The following is a 26,676-nucleotide window of genomic DNA, read 5'->3' as shown; positions in this document are numbered from 1 at the left end:
ACCGAATGATCTTCCGCGACCTAACTCTAACTAAAGAAAAACCCATCCAGCCCGCTCCTAATCCCTTAAACTAAACTTGACTTTCAACTAAAACCCAACTAAACAAAATGAAAGAATGCACGAACGATCGTGCCTAACCCAAACTGAACGAACGCCTAAGCGGGGTGCCTCTGCCTTTTATTAGGGAACAAACGTGACATCATCATTAATGCCTTAACCAATAAAATCACTGTTGCTGCCCTCCAAAAGGGCGGGAAGCAAGTTTAACGCTCATTAACAACTTTGAACATGACCGGAACTATAAAATAAAGGCGGATTAATCTCATAAGTGAACCACACTATTCATTCATGCTTTCACTTTCGCTTTTGCGCGCAGTTATACCAAAAGTAGACCTCGAAAAACTCATAAAATAACCAAATAAATATGAATCCATGGCGGATCCGTGAAACGTATTCCGACAAGATTTTTTTTTAAAACCCATATGCTGCTGGTGCTTATAAACAAAATGATCAATTATGATTGAAGATTATGTTTTATTTTAGTTTGCTTGGCCTCAAATCCTCCATGCAGTTCTCCCCTTCTGCAGCCTTATAAAAATGGGCCAGGTATTCAATTCCCCTTTCAGAAATGGGTAATTCTAGGCTGATAAGTAGGTGTTTGGCCATGGATGATAAATGTGTTGCAAATGACCACATCGCTTCTTGCAGAGTATTTGCTCGCTGCTCCATTTACCTGCCCTTGCAAATGGAAGAGGATGAGCCGCCTTTACCCTGGAGGGAGGCAGAGTAGCCTGTATGGTTGAACCTAAAGATTAGATCAGTGCTTTGCAAGCCTGAAGTTTTCTCGTTTGCCAAACTGCCCTCTGCGGTGCAAAAGATAATTGCAATTAAATGAGGAAATTGTGCACCTTTTTGTGTAATGATTAAGCATTCCTCATGCTCATAACTCAAATTTGGCATTGATTTACTAATTCTGGCTCATGGACTAGTGTCCTCCAAATTGCAAACCTTGAACAGAACAAATGCACCCCATGTATGTTGGGAACACCAATAGTGCACATATTTACAAGAATAAATAATTATGAATATTGGTTGTAGCAAAGGTGCTTTTTCCTAACAAAAGATTTTACAAGTGATCTCTAGCATCATCTAGTGGCAGCATTTGAAAACACAATAAAAACTAAAATACAGTACGTACAGTAGTGTATTTTCCTTTCTAACCATATAGCGAAATGTGAATAGTTCTACTATACTGTTGTTGTAGTTCAGTTGTGTCCGACAAAGCTCAAAAAATGGATGAAACGACTGACTGCGGTTCCACTATTTCTTACCAAGCTTACAGTGAGTTGTACTTGTGCAACATGCCAGCACCCCTGGCGTTTGTAAGCCATGAGTTGTAAATTTTGATTTTGCTACAAGACAGTGAAGGTTCCAAAAATTGCACCTCAATGGGGCAGAAACCCCAGGGATGCTCACGTGTTGTGTAGGTGTTAGCAGTACTACTCTCACTAGACGTTCATTGAGCAGTAGCGCAACCCCAAGATAAGGACGGTTAGCGAGCGAGCGCGGCGGCGATCTGGGCGGGTGGCCGGGAAACCTCCTGAGGTCATGGCGAGCGGGTGTGCGCGCGACCGCGGCTAGCGCGTCGGCGCCCGCCTCGCTTGGATGTGGGGATGAGGCTTCCGCGGGGTCCCGTGTTCCGTATTGCAAAGGAAGCCGCTCTTGAGGCCGGTGTTTGCGATTGCGGACTGGTACCCACAGTGCATTGCAGCGCTGCTCATTTGCATTGAGGGCTACGAAAGCGACGCCGGCGGGGCGGGGCAGGGAAGAGGCTCCCTTCGCTTCCGCTCGTGACGAACAGCCGGCGACGCCTCTTGCAAAGGAGGGCTTTTGCTGTTTTGCAAACTTAGTGCAATCCGTTGTTCACATCAGCTGCTGAGAGTTTTTGGGTTAAAAAAAAATACTGCATTCCACAAACATCTTTCTTTGTCTAACCCCAGACGCAAATTTACTCGGAGGTAGCAAAGCTTAATGGGCGTTTACTTGCAGATGCATAGGAGGAAACCTCGCTGAATGCAGCCGGGACTTACTTTCGAGTAACGCTGTGAAGGAATAGTCCGTAGATAAGTTTCCTGGCTGCAAACACACAGAAGCATCTGTGGAGGCTGTATGAATTCGGGGTCTGGTGGTTTTCTCAGTTAAGTCGAAGTTAATTCCAAACCGAGCAGACTTCTTGCGAGGGCTGGCTTTATAGAGTGACTTTCTAGCAATGTGGTTTGACATTGAACAGTAATGCCGAGAACTTACTTTTATAGCTTGTTTCATATATAACAAGAGTTATTTGTTCTACCCTCTACTAACAGATGATGTGTTAGAAAGAAGCCAGCATTGTCTCAATAAACTGCCTTCCCCCGTTGGAACTTCCGTTAGCAGCATGCTATGTCTACTTGGATGTAAGCCCCATTGAGTCATGTGGGGCTTATTACCAGGAAAGTGGGTGTGGGATGGCATTCTAAACAAGTATTTTGGTCTAGTACTTGTATTCTCTTTACTATTATTTACACTTCTTAGCCACTTGTTAACCTCATCCCCTCTGTGACGCACACCAAGTCAGTCACAAAATTAGAAACAAAATAACACATCATATAGCGCATTAGATAAAAATACAAAACCAGGGCCAAAACAACAACAACACAAAGACAAATGCAAGGTTCTACGCGGACACAGGCAGTAATATAGCTCTTTTAGTTACATAATAACATAACTACTGTCAGTAGTTATAACAAGTAACAAGTGCATTATATTAGTTTTGCAGATGGTGAGCAGCAGTTAAGAAAAGGTGGCTTGGCAAGACCACCTTGTGAATTTATTAATTTAAGGTGAACTTTTGAATTTGGGGAGGGAGAGGCAGACATTACCCTACACCAGGCTAAAAAATGCATGGCTGTTGATTTACTTATAGTGAACAACTACTACTACTTTTTAAATAATTTTTATTGATTTTCTTTCTTGCAACAAATATCCACCACCATTGCTAAACATTCATTTTCCAATTTCCCCCCTCCCTGTTGACTTCCCTCAACCTCTAATTCTGGTTTGTTACATCAAATGGTACAATCTACTGTTTATATTTGATACTACCAGTATGTACTCCCATTGTTATATTTCTTGAACTCTCTAAAAATGAAATTGTAAATGTTTATTTAAATCCTGCCATTGAGACCATTTTTTGTTGTTGTTTCTGCAAATATGTTGTAAAGGGTTCCCATTCCCCCCCCCCAAAGTCACTATTGTCCTTTTCATGCAACTTGCCCGTTAATTTTGCTAACTCTGCATAGTTCATCAACTTTTCTTGCCATTGTTCTTTGGATGGTACTTCTCCGGTCTTCCAATTTTGTGCTATTAACATTCTTGCTGCTGTTGTAGCAGTGTAGTGAACTACTTCTAAATGTTCAAAAGTAGTAGTGTGTAGCAATGCAGCAGCAGGGAGCCCTACTCCATTGTGCTTAACTTTCATGTTCAGTTTGCATGCTTTATATTTCTCTCTCTCTCTCTCTCTCTCTCTCAGGTTGTCCTGCTGGGCTTGGACATCTTATCTGCGCTGGTGTCACGGCTCCAAGATAGATTTAAAGCCCAAATTGGAACAGGTAAGGTCTTTGGGTCTAACTGAGCTGAAATATGTAGTATTGGATTGCATGCTATTCAGTAATATTCTGTTGATACTGTTTTCCAGCTTGCAGTCCCCTTTCTTAAATTGTTGAAACTATGAAGAAATAGCAGTTTGCAACAACTGTGATTGTGAAGTCTGGGACTTGACTGTCTGCATGTACACACCAGAGCATTTTTCTTTTGAGCCACAGCTATGTTGACAGGCTGTAAAGTGTTAACTGGAATCTGGATTCCAGTTTATTTATTTCATAAAATTTATACACCACTTGATTGTATAATAGTAATAATAATACCTTGAAGCAGTTTACAAAAAGATTAAAGCAACAACAAAAATGGCAATACTTTAAAACATGCAAAAAGTTAAGATAATAAAACAGATTAAAATTCACACTAGTATTCTTGAGCATCTAGGCATGCTTGCCTAAACAAGAATATTATTGGCAGGTGCCAAAAAGAGTACAGTGAAGGCACCTGCTTGACAGGCAGGGAGTTCTATAGTGTAGGTGCTGCCACACTCAACAACAGAGTTTTTACCAATGCAGAATGGATATTATGTGGTACTTATACTAGTGCCAATTCTGCCAATCGAAGCCGTCAAGTGGGTATATATGGGTTCAGTCTATCTCATAGGTAAACTGGTCCCAAGTTGTTGAGGGCTTTGCATACTAATAGTAACACCTTGAACCTGGACCGGTAGCAGATTGGCAAGCAATGCAGATCTCAGAGCACTGATGTTATATTCTTTGCTAATTCTTTCTATAACATTTATTGTGTGCCATGGAGTTTAGAATCATTAGTTTGGTGATGTTCCTTTAGAAACTGCTTAAATTGGAAAGCCAGTTTATCATTCTCCTGTTTTAAAGCTTATTTTCAGAACAAAAGGGACAAGAAACTGGGTTTTCTTGTTGCGGGGGCATTAAATGAAAGCTGGATTCTCAGATTCTAAATTCTGCACCCAGTGTTGCATGTGGAAGTGTGGAAATGCACACGGGTAACACTGACCCACCATCAGTGGAGCAGATTATAGACAGGGGCATAAGGCCTTGCGGTCTGTGTAAGACCTGCTTTGAACATGACATGGACCGAGGGGAAAGTATTTACCCATGGCTGCTTCCCATGTGTATCTGGTTATATTTAAAGGAACTTGCTGGCCAATTCACAGGTTTACTTCAGCTGCTAATGTCCGATCATTATATGCAAATGGGCTAGCACATGTGGCAAATGCATGTCAATGTCACTGGGAAGTTCACATGGGTAAAGTCCCAGCATGTGCTTCTATTGATGAGAACGGTGTGGTAGCCTTGTCATTAGCCTGTTCCCCATGACAAGTGTCTGGTCCATTAATGTAAGTAGCTTGCCAGACCCACTATTTAAGACACCTTGAAATATGTGGGAAGGGTTGGGTTGTCATAGAATTCTTCTGTACTTCCAGCTCTGTCTTTCCACACACCCCTCCCCCCCCTAATCAGCCTTACTTTTTGCCCTTAGTACTACCGAGTTTAATTGACAGACTGGGGGATTCGAAAGACTCGGTCCGAGAGCAGGATCAGGCACTGCTGCTAAAAATCATGGAGCAAGCTGCTAGCCCTCAGGTGAGTTCCTGGAAATATTCAACTTCAGTATACAAGTAAGCAACTCCCGAGAAAAGAATCCCTTAGAGGTTTTGGTTTGTGATCATTTAGAAAATGCTGCTTTTCAGATAGGCTGAGTGCTACCTATCCATCATAGCATCCTGCAGCATCCTGCAGACTGAATTGCAGTGCAATTGCAGTTGTGGTGGCAGCATTTTTGCTTGGCACCCAGGGGCAAAAGCTTTCAATGAACAGTCATGGCCTGCTGCTTCAGAAGTGTAATAGTTAATAATAAAGTTACTAGAGAAATTGGAATCCAGAATCTTCACAAAATCTGTATGCAGTTTAGGGAATACACCCAAACCTGTGAATTATTTTGAACCACCTACCCGCCCGTTTTGTTGTGAAAAGCCTTGAAATAAATACGTCTCCCCAGCACGCTTTCTGCAGTGCAATTACAGTGGTACCTCTGGTTGTGAACAGGATCCGTTCCGGAGCTCCGTTCGCAACCTGAAAGGTCCGCAACCTGAAGTGCTGAATCTGTGCATGTGCGCCGCGCAATTCAGTGCTTCTGCGCATGTGCAAAGCGCCGAGCCCGGAAGTAACCCGTTCCAGTACTTCCGGGTTCGGCGCTTTCGTAACCCGTGCCAAATGCAACCTGCAGCGAACGCAACCCAAGGTATGACTGTAATCTGCTAAATACGCAACACCACTCCCATCAATGCCTGCTCAGATGCATGTGAATAGCAACCCACAAAAACCCCTGGCACTCTTCCTCAGACTATACAAGTCTCAGAAACACAAAACGAAAAACTGCAGCCTGTCTAGGTTAATCTTTCTCTTACTTTCTTGTCTCTCTGTGGCAGTACGTATGGGACAGGATTTTGGGAGGATTCAAACACAAGAATTTCCGGACTAGAGAAGGAATTTGCCTCTGCCTTATTGCAACACTCAATGCGTAAGTTGGAGCTTGTAGCATATTTTGCTGCCCTGGGCTACTTTGGGAGGAAAGGCAAGATATAAATTTAATAATAAACAATAACAACAATATCCACATTCAAAATCATTTAAAAATACTTAGCACATATTTTGTTCTCTCCCTCCCCCTTCCCTTTCTTGTCTGTGTCTTTAGATCTGGATCTCAGAGTTTAACACTGAGCAAGATTGTGCCACATATATGTAATTTACTTGGAGATCCAAACAGCCAGGTGAGTCTGCAATGAAACAAATTTGATTAAATATATTCCCCCAGGAGAAAAGTGACTGTGATGGATAGGGAAGATTTTCTTTTTATTTAATTTTATTTCAGATACCGACGTTAAATTGTGTGCAATAAATTTGGTCAAGAAATGCTTGTGTTTGGCAGGTGTGTGGAATTGCAAGCTTTGAGATTTCTCATTCGTTGATCTTGGAGCATGATGTCTACTCCTGTGCTGAAGTTGTGCCAGTCTTGAACATGCTTATATGAATGAGTATCTAATTGCCTTCAATGAGGATTTGGTTTCATTTCTGCATGTGGTGTAATTTTGGCTTACGAATGGTACATTTTGGGAGAAACTGCAGCTTCCTAATGTTTCTGCAGTGCCATAAAACTGGCTGCATATAGTTTTATGGGGCAGTGGGAGAGATCTCAGCAGTGAGAGACAAGGGGACCACTATGTTACTAAGATAAATAATGGAACTCCATGCCAGGGGCAGAATTGTGGAGATTACCCAGTAATCAAGCCTCTAAAATGAACTCACTCAGTATACTATCTGCCTCCATATTGAGATGAGGTAGGTATGCTTTTTGTCAACATGTATGGGAAGGATTTGAGTTGTGATGCTATAATAGTGTTGCCATATTTCAAACAGTGAAAATCCGGACAGAAAAGTTATTGAGCTTCCCCCGCCCCCACACCCCAGGCCAACTCTTGCCCATAGAAGTGGCCACATTCTCAGGCTTTCCAAAACACCCACCGGCCTCTATCACCAGCCAAGGAATCAAAGGCCACTGTGCTTCCTTCCTCGCAGGAAGACTGTTGTGGCAAAGGAAAGACCAGTCAAAGCAGCTTGCAAGGAAACAGAACAAGCCATGTGCAAAATTTAAAACATAGATTAAAACATCAGAAACAGAAACATTCATAGTTCAAAGGTCTATGAATAGTTTAAAAATGGGCAGTGCTGTTTTTCTGCCGCTGACAGCAGTGCAGATGGGGCACCTGTGGGTGTGCTGCCTGGGGGGCTTCTGCCGCCTGAGGCAGTGGCCTCACCCTGCCTAATGGCTGGACCAGTTCTGCTAATAGTGCTCCCCCAGATGATCTCAGTGATTGGCTTGGGTCATAGCTGGTTCTTAAGGTATCCTGGGCCTAAGTTGTTCAGGGTTTTGTACAGTAGTGAAAGAATATTAAACCTGACATGGTAGCATATGGGAAGCTCATTATACTTGAGATAATGATAACTTCAGGAATCGGTACCTGAATTTCCTAGGTTTTCTCTTCCCTCCCCATTGCCTTTTCCTTTGCTGTCAGGGGCTATCCTATTTTTTTAAAAGAAATCTTTATACAGCACTTAGAAGTTAAAATGGGAAAACTCAACTACTACCAACAACAAACACAATAATTAGGCATATACCCACACTCTCACACCTACTAGCTCAATAGTGGACAGATGGCCAACATTGTTCCTTTCCTTTTCTTGCTCTAAATGAAGTGTATCGGAAACATGAGTTTCTTTGTTACCTCTCCTCTCACCGCTTCTGTGCCTGAATCCTAAGTTGTACCCTTAGGCCAGGGGTCCCCAGACTAAGGCCTGCAGGCCAGATGCGGCCCAAGGGGCTCATTTATCCGGCTCCCGGCACCCCCCGCTGCCCGCTGTTGCCGCCCGCTCTTACCGGCACGGTGATGTGCGGCTGCCCACTTTTGGGTCAGGGAAGCAACGGAAATAGCTTGTGCGCATGCGCAAGCGTCATTTCCGGCGCACTTTCGGGTCTGCGGAGGCCCGTGCGCACATGCACAAGCTATTTCCGGTGCTCTGTCGACCCAAAAGTGTGCCGAAAATAGCGTGTGGGCGCACACTCCCCCGCCCTCCTGCCTGCCGCGCGATTAGTGCTGGAGGAAGCAGCCTGAGGTCCGGTAAGTCTGGGGACACCTGCCTTAGGCTAATAGCAGTTCCCTAGAAATGATCTTATTACTTTCCTGCTACTGCCATATGAGAGCCATTTAGGTTGTGTATTTCCGGAAATAAACCACTTGGCTGAAATTAAATCAGTGTTGTACCAATTAAATACATAAGCACTTCTTTGAGCAAGGATTACAGCTGGACTTTGCCAAGGGGGCTGGACTCGGTATCTTTATCAGATCATAATCCATCACTTGCTGCCTGTTCTTGTTGTAGAGTTATAGCATCAAAGCTGCAGAGAATGCAGTTTGCATCAGTATTGACCTCTGATGGTTGAAACAATTAAAACAGAAGGGGACCTTGATTTTCAATTGGTTCACTTTTGAGTTAAAGTTGCACTATGTTCCATGAAGGGCTTCTAATCAAAGAATTCAGGCAAAAAGTAGCCTTGGGTGTACTGAGCAGTTTCTTTGGATCCTGGCTATAGCATTTTATAAAACCCTTGCTTTGTGTCCGACACCGGCTTTATTTAAAAGGCAACAAATTTAAATGGCCGGTCTTCTATTTTTAACTGCAGGTAGTCTATTTTTAGCTAGATAGCACTTTAAAAAATGCTGTGGAGGCACTCCATGAAATATAACATGATTTTAATGACTGCTCTGGTCGTAAATTACACAGTGAGGAAATGAGAAGCATTGCAGCATTCCTCTTTAGTTCAGTTCAGCATCATTACACAAGTCACTGTTTCATACTTGGCTTCCTTGGACTTGAAACATCATTGCTTTTTAGAACAGCTTTCTAGAAGATCTTATTTCCCCCCTCTCTCCAGACTGTTTCACTTGCATCTTGTTGTGTTTTCTGTTTAGCCCAGCGGCAAGAGCTTCTTTTTGACCTTGCTTGTAATGGGAAAGAGAGATTTTCTTCAACTCCATAAAATACCCTGTGCTGCTCCTGCTGAGTAAATGAACTCTGCTGTGCTGTTGCAGGCACAGGATGGGTGATTAGGAAGGTGAATCCAGGGAAGAGGTGTAAATTGTTATTCTTAATTTATAAACAAATCAGCCGAAACCTATATGCTCTATCATTCTTCCTTTTCTTTTACTGGTCCAGTCTAAGGATGGTCATTATATGTCAGATGTGGGCTTAAAGCAGTTAGGCGGCAACTCTGAGGGTGCTGTTTTATATGTCGTTGAAGTTTTTCCCCATTGATTCATTAGACTCCTTTTTTATCCATTAGTCCAGCTGTTGGGTAGAATTCAGGAAGTGTTGATTAGACCCACTGACAGCAATAATTGGATTTAGTTGTTGTGATTGATGACAATGTTATTTATATTAGCTGGCTATGCCTTGATCCCAGAGCACCTAGTATAATACTTCATAGATAATTCTGGTGAAGCTGTGGAAGTGTGGGCCTGACTAGGAGGCCGCTGGGAGTCTCATGTAAGCCACTTCTCTCAAAAGAAGAGTTAGGTGTACCATATATACTCGAATATAAGCCGACCCGAATATAAGCTGAGGCACCTAATTTTACCACAAAAACGGGGAAAACTTATTGACTCAAGTATAAGCCTACCTAGGGTACTTTCTGATTGCTCGTTCCTCCTCTGTCACCGCCAACAATGTCTGCCAGGGACCCTCACTTGAGTATAAGCTGAGGGGGACTTTTTCAGCATAAAAAATGTGCTGAAAACGTCGGCTTATACACGAGTATATACGGTAATTAACAAACAGTAAAAATCCTTTACGTTTGTTTTCAGTTCTCTTTAGTGGAGTTTAATATAAACTAGTGTGTTGATTAACAAACAGTAACAGACGGTAGTGGCGCCTGCCCTTTGGAATGCCCTCCCATCAGATGTCAAAGAAATAAACAACTATCTGACATTTAGAAGACATCTGAAGGCAGCCCTGTTTAGGGAAGTTTTTAATGACTGATGTTTTAATGTATTTTTAATCTTTTGTTGGAAGCCGCCCAGAGTGGCTGGGGAAACCCAGCCAGGTGGGCGGGGTAGAAATAATAAATTATTATTATTAATTATAGTAAAAATCGTTTACATTTGTTTTCAGTTCTCTTTAGTGGAGTTTAATATAAATGTAGTGTGTTGCTTAACAGAGGGGAAATCCCCACAGACTTGCATAAGAATACAAGATCCAGCATTCTGATGCCACAGATGCCTACAAGAACCCCTTAAGCAGGATATGAGCGCAATACCACAAAGTCATGTTCTGCAGCAACTGATATTTGGAGGCCTGCCACATTTGATATTAGAGGTAGTATATAGCCATCATGGCTAGCAACTGGTCTCCATAAACATATTTGGAGAAAATCAGATGAAAGAGAGTAAAGTCAACCAAGCAAACTCTGGCACCCTGGCTTTTAAAAATGTGCATGTTTTATGGTCACCTGCCTCAGAGTGTGGAATGATGTAGCCCTGTTTCCAGCACAAATAGGGTCCCTTCCTGGGTGATCTCCATTGGTCTTCAAAATGGTGTTGCTCCCCAGTTATCATGGGATGACCCCCTTGACACAAAAAGGACTATAGTCTCTTTATCTTCAGAGCTGCCTTTCTGCTTTTGGGGCGACTTGATTTGCTGTTTGTTTGAAGAGTTAGAAGAGTTCCTCACAAAAGACTGAGAGGTTCATGTCCTCTCGCCGTCAGAAGTTGGTGGAATGCTTATGGCCAGTTGTAGGAGTCCAGGTTCCAGAACTCTGCCAATGAGCAGTTGTACTCTTAGGCAGTGGCAGTTGAAAGGGCATAGGTGAGTTATTTGGGCAGAGAGGAGGGTCCACAATCTGCCTCCCGGTTCACTCCCTAAGTCTTTGGCTGGCCAAGAGGCAGAGTCTTCTTTCTCCATGGTCTTCCAACACAGTGTTTCTCCTTTATCCGTTGTTGTCATGGTGATAGGGAGATCCCTGAGCCATGCTTGGTCAGGGGGTAGAAGAGGAGCAATGTAGAAGAGCTGGCATGGGGGTAGGAGAGAAATATAGCTGGTGGGATGGATGTGGATTCGGCCTAGAGGAAGCAAGGAAGAATGGAGGGTTGGTTTTCAAAATGCAATTTGCTGTGGAAAGGAAGGATGGATAAGGAGAGGTTAGATCTCGTAACACAATTTTTTCTTAACATTTTGTGTGCATAATTCCCTGATTCATTTTGGATCTTAATCTGATTTTAAGGTAGGGCTGTCCCTTTGAAGGAGTGTTCATGCCTTTGAAAGAGTGTTCATTGCTGGCCAAAAGCAAGCAGCCATGTCTGTTACAACAAAATTAACATAAAATGAGACATTTTATTAAAACCAAGTGCTGCTCGCCGTGTGTTATACAAGCTTTCAAGTGGCACCAAACTCTTCTCTCGAGCTGAAAATACTCAAGAACATCTTTTAAATGGACGGAGGGTGGGAATACATGCTTCATCGTCAGGACTTGAGCCTGCTGAATATGAGACCTGAGATATACCAGGAGGGGATTTAAACTGGTATGCCACACCACTGCCCTCTTGATATGGAAGAAAACCGGCTTCAGAGATACCAACAAGGAAGCCTTTTTAAACCAGTGGTTCAGAATATAACCGACTGGTCTCTATACCAGTTTGCTCACTAGTCTGCTTATCCTGCTGCTCTTCCCTGTAGTAGATTATGATGCTTTCACTTTTGCTTTTGGCTTGCTTGGCCTTAATCCCACCCCAAATTTAAATGAACTGAGCCCTGGTGATTCTTCCTCCGTCTGCAAGAGGTGATGAGTTCGATCTACCTGAAAGATTGAGAAGGATGCCAGCCAACCAAAGATTGAGAAACTCCAGATTTTTTTTTCTAGTGTGAGCCTTTAGGAGACTGTCTAAAAGGGGGGTGGGGGTGACACCAGTGGCTCTCTGTTTGCTGTTGAATTACAAGTCCCATCATCCCTGACCATTAGCTATGTTGGATGAAGCTAAAGACAGAATCTATCAACTTCTGGAGGGCCATAGGCTCTCGACCCCTGATCTTGCCATAATATGACTTTAGAAGCTTGTGCATCAGGCTCTGGGTGAATGTACCAGGTTGTGTTGGCGGCCAGGTAAAATACATCAGGATGCTATCATATGCTGACAGAAAAAACCTTTGTTCCTGTTTATATTACTCAGCTGCCACAGTGGTGGCCTATTATCTACCAGATTGCTTCCCTTGGGAAGTTCAGAGGGGTTTGTTTTCATAACTGTGTGAAAAACATTTGTTCTTAAAAATCTGAGGTCAAAACTAGACATGGTCAAGGTCTCTGCTCCTCTCTTTCCCTTATGGATTAGTCATATTATTTCCCTGCTTTTCTGGCATCAGCCAGTGACATGGAACAGGTGCAGAGGAATGAAACAGGTAAGTCTGAGTGAACATTATTGGGGGAAAGGGGAGGAATTTGACATGAGTCATGTAATTTTGCCTAGACCTGGACAGCAATCTTGACAGTTATATAACAGTATTATTAGTTTTCCTTTATGAATTAGTCAAATTGTATGCGTAAAACTTTCCCCCTATTCTTTTCTTGGATCTTTAGGTTCGCGATGCAGCAATAAATAGCCTAGTAGAAATCTACAGACATGTAGGTGAACGTGTAAGAGCTGATCTCAGCAAAAAAGGATTGCCACAGTCTCGGTGAGTGAAGAGTTTCTGGTTTAGATGTTCTTATTTTTCAGTGCACTTGCATCCTTTGCTTCTCATCTGCTGAGTGCTATAACTGGTTGGACCTGATCCCTAGTGTTCAAAAGCCTGGAGCAAATTGGAAAGATTGTAGTTTGAAAATGATGTTGTTTTGTTCAGTTGACTATAATTTGTACATTATTTGTTTTGTCTGATAATCTGACAATCAGGATGAATAAAGAAAATCTCAGAATTATGATGTGGACTTGAAAATCGTGAGATTTGAAAAGTTGGCATCTTTGGGAACACTGTCAGCTGTGCTTAACTATAAGGATTGCACACCTGCTGTTTTAATAAATGAGAAAGCTAAGATTGAAGAATGTACTGAGCTTTTTCTGTAATGATGTAATTCACAACTTGTGTGCACTTCTGAGGTGTACCCTTTTTGTTGTTCATTTAACACCTATACCTGACTAATGAAGGAAGAGTTTTTTCTTTCCTTCATTAAAATTAGGGGCACAAATATACTTTGGTTGACACCAGCGAACCTTTGCCAAAGTCTGCATTCTCAGTTGGAAGTTTTGCAATGTTGATTGTTCAGTTGTTTTTATCTTCCCTCTTGCAAACCAGGTTGAACATAATTTTTACAAAATTCGATGAGGTCCAGAAATCAGGAACCATGATCCAGGGATCAGGTGGTGAGTAGAAATATTGCTTTTGCTTTCTTATAAGATTAAATCAGTGCTTTAGAAAAATTGTATCCTTTATCCAAACTTAAATAAGTTGTGGTGAAGACCTGTTTGAAATTAGTGGGATGAACAAGTAACAAGTAAATGGGTTTGTGTTTTCATTTTGTGATTGTTGTTTCCTATGTTTTTATTGCCATTAAAAACAAAGCATGCAAGTTGCTTTCAGAACTACTGAAAAGGAAGATGATGTATTTTAAAAAAGCATCACGTTGGTTAGACTGGTGCCAAAGGGGAGCCTGAGTGAATTTTCATTCTGAGATTAATAGCTCTATATGAAAGCAACAAGACACTTTGTGTTAGCATTCATATACTGTATATTCCTATTTTGTGGCTGAAAGTTCTGCAGCTGTAAAGTTATCAATTCAATATTCCTTTTATTTCATGTGTTGTTGCAGCCTTCAGCCAGCCTGGCACAGTAGCAGAGCTTGTTCTTTCAGTATCATATTATGAGGGGATGTGGTCAAATTCTAAAGTGAACACTGGAGAAGCTATGTTGCTAGTAGCCCATTGCTTTCGCCTAAGAGGAAGCTGGACATTGTTCAGAGGTCATCATACGGCTATGTCTAGAGCAGATCTTCCCAGCTTGTGCCTGTTTTCAGTGTAAAATGCAAACAAGCATTATATTGTACTTAGTGTTGGTGTTTGATACAGTCTTTGAATGTCAGTAGATTAGTGTGTGATTTAACAATTAGTTTTTTAGGCAGCTGTCCGTGTGGGTTGACAGTGACCAGCATCAAAGAGAGTTTAATGCAGTCATTAGTGAAGACCTTAGCTCCAATAATTTTGTGTTAAAGAACAGAAATATTGCATGCCTTCTAATAAATAGACTGGGTGTTCTTCAGATTTTGGGATCTTACAGTTTGTGCTGAGACACTTTACTTTGCTGTAACATTGAGAATGCAAGTAGTTTTCATCAAACAGGATCTTCTGAACCTCTTTACACCAAGCAGCAAATAGGTTGCTGTGGTTGTTTTGCTTAATGAAGAAATATATTTGCCATCAAACACAATTGTTGGGTTTGAAGGGTCAAGCTTAAGACTTTTATGCTTCCATGATCACTATAAGTAAGTTTCAGATCACAGCTGCTTTGATACTTGAGGCACCCACAGAGTTTGATGCCTTCCACTTTTCCAGAAGCAGGTTCTTTAATTGTAGAGGGAATATGAAGTAGTCAAGATTCCATTGTTATATTTTGGAATGTATTTATCCTCATTATCTTACATCCCCATTAGAATAATGGGCCAATTAGCTTGATTTACTTTGGAGGCTTATTAATTCCATGGGGGTTCAGAACTCAATGGGGGAATATTTGGTGTCTTTGAAGGTCACATTGGTGAAGAGGTAGCTGACTTGAGAAACAGTAGCTTTCCTTGGACCATCAATGCAGGAGAATACAGGTGTTTCTCTCTTCTACAGTAGATCATGATGCCCTGGTTTACGAAGAACATAAAGGGTATATGTATGGTGGCATTATTCAACTCAGATGAAACCGGCTGACTATAGAAGATGTCATTGTAACATGATGATAGCTCCTTTTGTTCCCTTGGTGCCCATTGAATTGAATCAGATTTATATTGGATCAGTACTTAGTCAATTATGTACGAAGCTCCTTGAGAAAAAAAGTAGCTGTTCTCCCCTTTCCAAAGTTATATTAAAATCTGAACAGAAAGGCAGTGATATGCGGAGTTATTCCTTATCACTGTTTTTCCCCCAGTAACAACATCCAACACAGTATATAAATCCAAAATCCCAACATAGGTTTAATTTTTTCCAGAAACAATACTTGAAAGAAAAAAATAAAGGAAGGGGCATCAAGTAGCTCCTGGTGTGATGTTACTAGCATCAGAGAATTTAGAATTTGATAACTGTATAGACATCGAAATACTGTTTTCACTGAATAGAAGCTTAATTTTGATCATTGCACCTCTAATATGAAGCTTGCATCTTGGTTTTGTATAAAGTAACTATTTTGTTGAGAGAGAGAGAGAGAGAGATGTTAAAAACACATCCCAAGTTCCTGGAACCCACCAATAATGGAGAATTTGCCACCAATAATGGAGAATGGGACTGTAACTCCCATCATTTTCGTCCATTGGCTACTCTGGGTCAGGCTGATGGGAATCATAGAATCATAGAGTTGGAAGAGACCACAAGGGCCATCCAGTCCAACCCCCTGCCAAGCAGGAAACACCATCAAAGCATTCCTGACAGATGGCTGTCAAGCCTCTGCTTAAAGACCTCCAAAGAAGGAGACTCCACCAGTTGGAGTCCAACAACACTCAGAGCCCCGCAGCTTCCCCACCCTGCAAATAAATGAATCTACCATTCTTTAAATATGAGAGATTTCCCCCCTCCCTCCTTCATTCAAGTCCATCAGCATTTTCCTTAAATAGATCTTAAGAAATGCCAGCATTAAGTTCCTTATCCACAGGGACTTTGTTTTTAAGCTTTAATAGTATTATGAATAAAATGCCAGTTGGTGGGGGTGAATTGCAACTTGAAGTGGGCTTTACTTTATATAAGAGGAAGGAGGATTTCATCTTGTGGATATGCTGTTGGTTGCTAGGTTACGAGGAGGTCTTTTCAGTCCTTCATAGCCAGAAAATGGAGCAAAGCTGCACATTGGATTTCTCAGTGGTTCTTAGCACTGTGCATATTTGTGTGAGTGTGTCTCTTGTTTTACCTATAATTAATCAAAAGTTCTTCCTTCACCTCAGGGTTTCAGAAAGAATCAGAATTACTATTTTTTTCTGCTTTTTGTAATTCCTTGGATGTGCTTCCACTTTTCATAGAAATGTGTTAACCCCCCCCCCTTTTAGCATAAGAGAGCCAAAATTCCAGGCATGCCCATTCCTGTGGTATAGTGTGTGGATCTTTAATTAAATATAAGATGCAGGAAGGAGTGCTTTTGGTTTTAAATTACTCCATAGAACCAGTCCCTTTCCATGTGAATACAGTCATACCTCGGGTTACGGCCACTTCAGGTTGCGTGATTTTGGGTTGTGTATCGTGCCAAACTCAGAAGTACCGTAACGGGTTATTTCTGGGTTTCGGCGCATGCACATAAGCGCTAAATCGCGCTTTGCGCATGCACAGAAGTGCCGAATCGCGACCTGTGCGTGCGCAGACACGGTGCTGTTGGTTGTGAACGTGCCTCCCTCACGGATCACGTTCGCAACCCGAGCATCCACTGTATAGTTTTAAGGTTGCTGATTTCAAGTCCAGTGAAAGTGAAGCACAGAGCAGACACTTTCTATTGGATTTGGTGGCGGCGGTGATGTTTATGTTCCCAACTTTAGTTGTTAGTTGTTCTCTGTGTGTTAGCTTTGTGGTTTTGACTCATAATTCAGTTGTGGCAACTTATTTATCATTTTCTCTAGTTCCCCACGAGGCAGCGCTCCATTAGGTGTGTGAGGTAGAAGTTAATAGCAGGACATTTGAAATGTGGTGTAATTGATGCTCCCTTAATCAAGAAAGCAGCTGTTCAATGCCTAAGCCAGATCAAATAAATTGACTTCACTATCCAGAGCTGCAATTCCAACATAGTGAGAAACGGGGGTGATGAAGGTACGTTCTTACTTTCAATTTGATGCTGTGACTTCCCCTTTCCAATTAAAAAGAGGTATTTCACCAGAGTTTCCCATTATGTCTAAACCAGGAAACTAAGCCTTGTTTACTATGCTGATGTGTTAAGTGATGTGTAAACAGAGGCCACATCTGCACTATAACATTTAAAGTAGCACCATACCATTTTAAACAGCCATGGTTTCCCCCAAAGAATCATGGGAAGCATAGTTTAAGGGTCCTGAGCAGGCATAGGCAAACTCGGCCCTCCAGATGTTTTGGGATTACAATTCCAATCATCCCTGACCACTGGTCCTGTTAGCTAGGGATGATGGGAGTTGTAGTCCCAAAACAGCTGGAGGGCCGAGTTTGCCGATGCCTGATCCTGAGAGTTGTTCGGAGACCACTATTCTCTTCATGGAGCTATAATTCCCATTGTTCCCTGGGGAAGAGGGTTTGCTTGTTAAACCACTTTGGGAATTGTAGCGTGATACAGCTTTGGAATTACAGTGCTGATGTGGCCACAGTCCTCTTGGTTCAGATTTAACAAGGAATCAGGGCCGTCTCATCATAGGGGCTGGGTGGTGCGGTGCACCAGTGCGCCAGGCCCCCCAGGGGCGCCCCCGCGAGCCGCCGGCATACCAGGCGCCCCCTCCCCAACCCACGCCCGCCCCCATGGGTGGGTGGGTGGGCGCTCGAGCTGCAAGCCGGCTGCCCTCCGGAGCCCCGGCTGGAGCGCTGGGAAGGGCGCACAAAGCCCCGCGCGGCTCCAGCACCACGCCCCTCATCCCCCGCTCGCCCACCTCCCTCCCGCGCTGGCCACCCCTTGGGGGATGAGGGGCGTGGCGCTGGAGCAGCGCGGGGCTTTGTGCGCCCTTCCCAGCGCTCCAGCAGGGGCTCCGGAGCGCAGCCGGCTTGCAGCGCCACGCCCCTCATCTCCCGCTTGCCCCCCCCCGAGGGGTGGCCAGCGCGGGAGGGAGGTGGGCGGAGAGGCGGCCCACCGGGGGCGCCGAGGGATCGTCGCACCAGGGCGGCTGATCCCCTTAAGACGGCACTGCAAGGAATTCTGGCTTACTGCAAACCAGGAATGGAGCACCAAAGATGGTACGCAACAGGAAGAAGCAGCTTGCGGGGACTTGGTGAGGAAGGAGGGCTCTGCCCAAATGGCTGTTCCTGGTTTATGAAGTCAGGAATGATAATCAGAACCAGGCCCATTAGAAATATCAGCATAGTTGACACATCAAAGACCACAGTCAGGAATGGGATGGAATGCCTAAGGTGAAACAGAGAGAGCTTGCTTGCTTGCCTGTATTGACTCTTGTAATGTGGGGCTAAGGGAACTCTGTGTCTGTACAGCCCACTCAACACAAAACACCAGAGACATAAAGCAGGAAGTTAATGCCTGGAAGTCCCACCTTGCCCTTTTGGTACAGTTTGGAATAGGCATAGGCAAACTCAGCCCTCCAGAAGTTTTGGGACTACAACTCCCATGATCCCTAGTTAACAGGACCAGTGGTCAGGGATGGTGGGAATTGTAGTCCCAAAACATGTGGAGGGCCGAGTTTGCCTATGCTGGTTTGGACTGTGGCGGCTGCAAAACTGTCCTGATTAAAACTCCATTGCAATGTCTCAAAGCCTGGTCCTGCAGCACCCAACTTTCTGGAAACAAAGCCCCACCCTCCCTGCATAATTGCATAATGCAGCGGGTATAATGAAAATGTGACTGTGGTTGTTTTGTATCTGTTGAAGCAAGCCGCTTATAAACTCAGAGTTAGAAAACAAAACTGGATACTTTTTGTTGTAACAGGGTCTTTACATAAAGGGCAAAAATGTTTTGGTTAGGCAGAGAGGTGTGTCTCTGTTCTGGATCTTGCCATGGAATTTACTGTATAGTTCTGAAAAAAAGCAAATAGTAAAATATGCATAATTTAACACTTTTATTGAAAGATGCCTATTTTGGGGGGGTCACCCCATACTTAGTTGCAGAACTGTGTCTGTTGTTTTTTTTTTTAATACAGGATTACAGTTCCTGAATGCATTACTTTGAGTTAAAATTTATTGACGGGAATGGTACCCAGAGGGTTCCTTGTTATCTGCATCCGTTGAAATTGGTTAGGCTTTCCAATGACCTGGTGAGAAGCATCATTATCAATAACATTTTTGAAAACCCTCTGGTTGCTTCTGCTGGTTTTCTGAACAGAGATGTGAAAGAGCTTGTGTGTGGGGGGGGGGAGTGCTTCCTTTCTGTTGAATCCTGTTGTACATGCAAAGAGAGATTGCGCTGAAAGGAGCAAGCATCGCTTTTCCAACTGCAGAGGAGGCTTTTATTTTGGAGGAGTGTAGCAGTTGTTTCTCATGCTAAGTCAAAGAGGGTGGAGAGTTAACTCCTGTTTGAGTTGATGCTTGCACTGTAGGATTGCTTTCAGATCCAGCCCTTGTCTAGCATCACAGGACTTCTGCAGATCATGACTGCCAGCAAAGGTAGGCATTTCGCTTAACAAACAAGCAGGCAGCATGTATATACTGTATATGCTACAGACGACTGAGCCTGTTTATGCCATCAGAAGTTATTTTCTCCTGACAAATGGATTTTTCCCTGACACCCCCCCCCCTGCTAGAGGCATTATCACCATGTAAAAAAGTTTAGGCAAATGGCATATCTTCATTGGATATGGAAGGGTTTTTTATGCTTTCTTTTTTTTAAAAAAAGTCTCTGTATAGGAATACAGATAAGCTGATCTGGAATATTGTAATCGTATTTCTAGGGGCAAAATGCCTTGTAATATGTGTGGGTGCTTGTTGGTATGTTTGTGTGTCATCCTGGCATTAGAAGACAGGCAGATTATACATATTTATTTCGAGGCAAGTCTCACTATATTCAGTGGGACTTGCTTCCTAGTTAAGTGTGTTTAGAATTGCAGCCTTCGTCACAATAATGGTTTAGGCACAATACGTTTGGGAAGCGAAAGTGAGTGACAGTGAAGAGCCTGCTTCTGTTTTCCTAACAGCCTAATTTTGCAGCAGCAAGAAATGTATGTTGAAGTGGGATGCATAGTAACATAGCAGGGGTGGGGGGGGGTGATGCTGAATCACCTGCAATCTTGTGAAGCATTAATTTGCAGGGGGACACAGAAGGCTGCTTTTCTCTTGGGAGGGAACCATTTGCATTAGCCATCTTTGTCTTAACTGTGTTTGTGCTGTTCTCTCCACCCTCTTTCCAAAGATTGGCAGGTGTTTTTCTGTGAAAACAAGGCTTTCTCTGCTGCCATTAAAAAAAAAATCTTGTTGGTAAAGCATGATTCACTTGTGTTTTAACAGATTAAACGGGAGGGAGGAACTGAAGTATTGTGGCTGATAAGGAATGCGTGGCACAAAACTTTGCTGCCTATCAGTTCCTTTCTGCTGCCTATTTCATCTTGATGGGATCTGCTCTTAACGTTTTAAGGAGATGTAAACTGGAGCTTCTAAATTGGTTGCTACTCTTAACTGTTAACTCCTGACTGTTAACTCTTAACTGTTACCCTAGCCTAGACCTAGGCAGTAAAATTATATGATTACATCATCTCAGTGCAGGTGATATTTGAACCTGTTAAAGTAATGGTAGGTAGCTTAATGACGCAGGAAGATAATGCATTCAGGTCCATTGGTTGAAAGGGGGGGTGGTGGAGTTATAGATTGTTTCTTTTCAGCAGGATTAATAACAATGAACAGTTTTTCTAGTATGATTAAGAAGCTAGCAGTATAATTAGCTATGAAATAGCAAATGTATTGTTTGCACCAATCACTTCCTTTAATTCCTAGTTCAGTATAAAGCTGCTCAAGTATTATGTTGGGTAAGATTGCAGGGAAGTGATGGAAATGTTCATGACCCAGAGGAAGTTTGGAGAATAAAATAATTAGCATTGTAAACCTTTTGCTTTGCCACTGCTTTAATAACTGTCTCTTCCGTCTCCTCTCACTGCACTGCTGCTTTCTTAGGCTGCAATCCTGTGCATGCTTATCTAGTAGTAGACTCTCTTGAACTCAGTGGGACCGACAATCTCTAGCATTGCACAGTTTGCATTTAAGAACAAACCCAACCCTACCTTCTGAAGCATCCTGATATCGTTACTTCTGGATTTGCAACCGCAGTTCTCAGACACAATGCTCCAGCAGAACCGTGTTAGGTGTTGTGAAGCCTATTCGAGGTGGTTCTTTCATGCATTCCTGGCCGCCAAATTATTGGTCTTATGGCACTAGAAAGACTGATTTAAGACCCCCCCCTCCCAGTTCCTTATAACAAGGGATGAAGCAGCACTGTCCATTTCTGAACTGTCATCATTTTGATGGCAATACCTTGCGGACACTTTTCTGCCATATGGAAAGTTTATACTGATCTTTATTTATTAGATTTGTATCTCCCCCTTCCTCCCCAAAGGGCTCCCGGGTCAGTTAACAGCATAAAAACTGATGAAACCATATCCAATAATTAAAGTGACAGTTATAAAAGCAACAGTGCCTAAACATTCAGAAGAGCTGGACAAATAAAAATTTATCCACCTGCACACATCCGGAGAAGGGGCATCATGTCCCACAGGAGAGACAAAGTGCTGCTATGGAGAAAGCCCTCTCTTGCGCTTGCATCCTCCTAGCCATCCTCAGTTGTGGGACCATGAGAATAGCCTCTTCCCCCTCATCATAAACTACAAGTTGGGACTTTGGGTGGAAAGTGTACCATCATCCAGCCCTCGAGTCTCAGGTCATTTAGGGCTTTTGTATACAGTGTTCTCGAAGCGACTGGCATGAGTTTGGCCAAACTGCAGGAGGCAGTGGAGGATAGGGGTGCCTGGCGTGCTCTGGTCCATGGGGTCACGAAGAGTCGGACACGACTGAACGACTGAACAACAACAACAACCAGTAACTTAAATGGAGCCCAAGAGCACACCAGCACTCAGAATAGGAGTGATGTAAGCATTTCACTATAGGATGGCTTCACTTGTTGCAGTTTTCCTATACAGAGCTCATCTTGATGAAGTAAAATGATAACGTGGGCAACCACCCACATTATTAGGGAAGCCCCTCTTGGTCTGTCAGGCAATACATAAGAGAGGCACAAAACATCCTGTGAGTGTGTATGTGAATGAGTTAGCCAAATATGAATCCCAATCATCTTCCTTTTATGCTTCCACAGATTCCACAGTCTCTGATATAACCCTGTTTATTGCCGTAAAATGCATGTGTACACCACAATATATTTTTGTTCACTTGTTCACATCTCAGTATTGTCTGCTTCATCATCTAACTGTCCACATGTCATTTAACACACATCTCAAGCAGAAATGCTTGAGCAGACATGCCTTATTTTCTACTTAAAGGGCCCATAAATAGTTGGTTTGCTTCATACAGGAGCTATTGAAATAGAGGTCTCATTTTCCCTATAGCAAAGATGCCTACATCAGCCGTCAATAAAAAAAAATAAAAAATAGTAGTTTACAGAGAATTGGTTGGGTGTTCCCCAAATCCTAGCCTAGACTTTGAACCACTAAGCTTGCAATCCTGTGCACACTTGCTTAGAAGTAAGCCTCAGAAGAGGGATTTACTTCTGAGTAAGAACAGGAACTGGCTCAAAGCCAGATGTCATGTGCTCATCCTAATGAACCCAGAATAACTCTTTTATAACTATCTGCTGCTATGTTTGAGCTTTCTGAAATACGCATTATTGTTACATCTTCATTGGTCTGTTGTGAATTAGTGCAAATTCCCATTCTGTAATGAATGGAAGCCTCTCTTTTTTATAGTGCTAATAGATATAAACAAGTACTGTCTAATGGATGTCTTGTTTGCCTACTGAAAGAATTAATCATACCCCTCTGTATCACCAGAGGAATCCTATTGCTGTGTTGTTCTAAGCAAAGTGAATCTCTTCCTTGTTTTCTTCCCTAGGACTAGACAGTAATGAATAATGCTGCCTCACTTTATTAGCATGCACAGTCTCTAGTGAGTTCACTATATAATGCAGGACATTAGGGAGGAACACTGCCAGTAATTCAATTCCACTCCCCTCGCTACTGACCTAGTCTAAGCTATGTGACAGCCACGATCTCATTGTTCTGTGTAACATGTAGTCAGCAAGATCTTACAAAATGTACTCAGTAATGTTCAACAAATATAGTCCTGCTGAGAAATGAGATTTCTGTATCCTATGTTATCTTTCCAAGTACAGTGGTACCTCGGGTTAAGAACTTAATTCATTCTGGAGGTCCGTTCTTAACCTGAAACTGTTCTTAACCTGAAGCACCACTTTAGCTAATGGGACCTCCCGCTGCCGCTGCACCGCCAGAGTACGATTTCTGTTCTTATCCTGAAGCAAAGTTCTTAACCTGAAGCGTTATTTCTGGGTTAGCGGAGTATGTAACCTGAAGCGTATGTAACCTGAAGTACCATTGTAGTTATGTATTACTACTATTAATATTATTATTTATTAAATTTGTATACCCCTCTTCATCTGTAGATCTCAGGGAATAAAATTACAATGTAAAAACTGCAAAATGCACAATAAAAATAACAACAACAACATGTAGAGTCAAGGAACAAGTTCTGTGGGGCCAGATCCAATATTTCCTCTGACTCATTAACTGATTTCATGAGGGTTAATTAATAACAGAAGTACAAATATTTTAGAACTCAAACCTCCACGTTGAGGACGGTTCATGGTGATGAGTGTCAGTGACAGTGATCCACAAGAATGGATACCGTACCAGGCAGAGATCACTCATTTTCTTAATGGCTTGGAGTGGCTCCCAAAGAAACGTGCAGCAATGATTATCAGTCCTATATTCTCCTAATTAGTCTATCATCCTTTATCTTACTTTCAGCAACTGTAGTTTTAAAAGCAATAGCTAATAATTGAAACGGTATGGCGCTACTTTGGTGCTGCAAATGCACCGAATATAAACTAATATATTTTTAAACTGACATCTATGTAGTCGTTTTTCATTCCATCCATTGTTGTTTCTGTAAGGTGCAGTGCTATATTGATGATGATGATGATGATACTTTAATTATTTATACCCTGCCCACTCTGGGCAGCTTACAGAATATCTAAAAACATAAAGCGTTAAAAGACCTCCCAATGCAGGGCTGCCTTCAGATGTCTTCTAAAAGTTTTGTAATTCTTTATTTCCTTAGCATCTGAAGGGAGGGCGTTCCACAGGGAGGGCACCGCTACCGATAACACCCTCTGCCTGGTTCCCTGTAACTTTGCTTCTTGCAGTGAGGAAACCAGCAGAAGACCCTCAGAGGAGGACCTCATTATCTGGGTTGAGCGATGGGAGTGGAGACACTCCTTCAGGTGTACTAGGCCAAGGCCGTTTAGGACTTGAATTGAATTGGAAACATACGTCCTGGTGGCCACTACCAGTCACCAGTCTAGCTACCACATTCTGGACTAGTTGTAGTTTCCGAGTCACCTTCAAAGGTAGCCCCACGTAGAAGGCACTGCAGTAGTCCAAGTGGGAGATAACCAGGGCATGGACCACCCTGGCGAGACAGTCTGCAGATGGAGCTGGTACAGTTGCCATGGACACAGAATTGACCTGTGCCTCCATGGACAGCTGTGAGTCCAAAATGACTCCCAGGCTGTGTACCTGGTCTTTCAGGGGTACCTTGTTCAGGACCAGGAAGTCCCCCACACCCACCTGCCCCGTCCCCCCAAAACAGTACTTCTGTCTTGTCAGGATTCAACCTCAATATTTTAGCCGCCATCCATCCTCCAACCGCCTCCAGACACTCACACAGGACCTTCACTGCTCTCACAGGTTCTGATTTGAAGGAGAGGTAGAGCTTTCTCTTACTCTTATTTTACTTACAGGTAGGTAGCCGTGTTGGTCTGCCGTAGTCAAAACAAAATAAAAAAAATTCCTTCCAGTAGCACCTTAGAAACCAACTAAGTTTGTTCTTGGTATGAGCTTTCGTGTGCATGCATACCAAGAACAAACTTAGTTGGTCTCTAAGGTGCTACTGGAAGGAATTTTGTTGTTGTTGTTGTTGTTCTTATTTTACTTATAAACCGTAATTGCACTCATTTGAAGCAAAATTGGATCCACTGCCTTTATATTGCAAGTCATGGAAAAAGACAAAGCAAGATGTACAAGGATTTCTTTGGAACTCGACTCAGCTCCGTTGATTCATGCTCAACCTTTAACTTAGTGAGATCTCATCTGCTATCCTTCTGTCTCATGCAAGTGAGCGTTAGCTGTGCAACTTTGTATCTTTTTGCCACAGATTATTTTGACGAAGTGTTGCCTTTTTGTTCTCTGGTTTGTAAAGAAGTGATCAAAAATACGACTGCAGACATATTTCTCTCTCTCCATCTGGTTGAATCGAATAACAGCATGGGAGTTTTCTTAGAGCTAAAAATACCAAGTGCAATAAATTCTCATTAGCACTGCTGGGCGAAAATAGCACAGAATTCACAGGTCTTGTGGAGCAGGTGTAGACCAGGATTTTATTTTACTGCATAGCCACAGGGTAAAATTTATAAGCGGGATTAACGAGCCCTACTATGGAGGTGCTGAAGTAGATGACTGATAAAGCCCTTCCTATGCACTCCGTAGATCCCAAAAGTAGATACTTCACATAATTTTAAGACTGTAATCCTCAACACTCTCTTATAAGATGATGAGTCCTATTAAATTGAGTGGGACACAATTATGGGTAAGCAGATGCCTTCACTACTGCTTTAGTCATTAACTTGGGACGATTGCAAATATTGATCAGCCTAAATAACACTTGCATTTGGCAAATTTATAGAGTTTACAGCTTTCAACATCATAGATCTTAAGCTCACATGCAAATCTTCAGAATAATACAAATGTGAAATGTCTGAAATTGGGGGGGGGGCAATTCAGTGAGCTCATGCTGCAGCATAGCCCACTGAAATCAGTGGCTTTAGGTAAATATAATTGGTTACTGAATTTCCCATTTCTTAGTATTTAAATAAAATATTTTCTCCTTGAAAGTTGGCCCTTACCTATTTTTTTCCTGGTTCTTGGAGCATCTGTCTACTGGCTGGAAGTTCATGATTACTGTTTGATTCTGTGGTAATAAGCCTAACTTATCATCAGATCAGGTTGCACTGAAGTTGCATATGTGTCAAGGCATTTGGCTGGAAGGTCTTGTAGAGGTCTGGCTATTGTGATGCTGCTTCTGGTTCTTGTTTCTGTGTTTTTTTTTGTAATTATGGCTTTTAAATTTAATTTTAGCGGCATTTATGTGCTTGTTTTTAAATTAGGTTGTGCATTGCCCTCAGCACAGCGCGTGCACAAGTTGAGAGTATTTTACATAAATAAATTTGACAGAATAAAGTCAGCTTCCTTGTGAGTCACATTTTTAATTTCCCATCACTTTTTTGTTGTTGAGAAAAACAAAAAACTGCACACAGA

At 42.5% G+C, this 26,676-nt stretch overlaps 1 protein-coding gene and 1 non-coding gene across 28 annotated transcripts in view; one reads left to right on the top strand and one right to left on the bottom strand.

Annotated features, from left to right (window-relative positions):
* The window catches only part of CLASP1 (cytoplasmic linker associated protein 1), a 162,259-nt gene that overhangs the window by 41,257 nt on the left and 94,326 nt on the right, over positions 1–26,676 (top strand). For 26 of the 27 annotated variants that reach the window (XM_033162207.1, XM_033162199.1, XM_033162224.1 and 23 more), the window contains 6 exons: positions 3,569–3,647; positions 5,158–5,261; positions 6,107–6,198; positions 6,373–6,448; positions 12,859–12,956; positions 13,572–13,639. In XM_033162207.1, coding sequence (XP_033018098.1) covers positions 3,569–3,647; positions 5,158–5,261; positions 6,107–6,198; positions 6,373–6,448; positions 12,859–12,956; positions 13,572–13,639 — 517 coding nt within the window. Of the gene's footprint in view, positions 1–3,568; positions 3,648–5,157; positions 5,262–6,106; positions 6,199–6,372; positions 6,449–12,858; positions 12,957–13,571; positions 13,640–19,605; positions 19,736–26,676 lie in introns of those variants that run through there. The other variant, XM_033162364.1, reaches the window with a different exon arrangement.
* On the bottom strand, positions 1,428–1,553 carry LOC117061572. The gene has a single exon (XR_004428101.1). It is a non-coding gene; the product is annotated as a U4atac minor spliceosomal RNA (small nuclear RNA).

The sequence above is a fragment of the Lacerta agilis genome, chromosome 1 (assembly GCF_009819535.1).
Source record: "Lacerta agilis isolate rLacAgi1 chromosome 1, rLacAgi1.pri, whole genome shotgun sequence".
NCBI classification, from domain to species: domain Eukaryota; kingdom Metazoa; phylum Chordata; class Lepidosauria; order Squamata; family Lacertidae; genus Lacerta; species Lacerta agilis.
The sequence above is the reverse complement of the archived record's forward strand: the minus strand, read 5'-3'. Positions and strand labels throughout refer to the sequence as shown.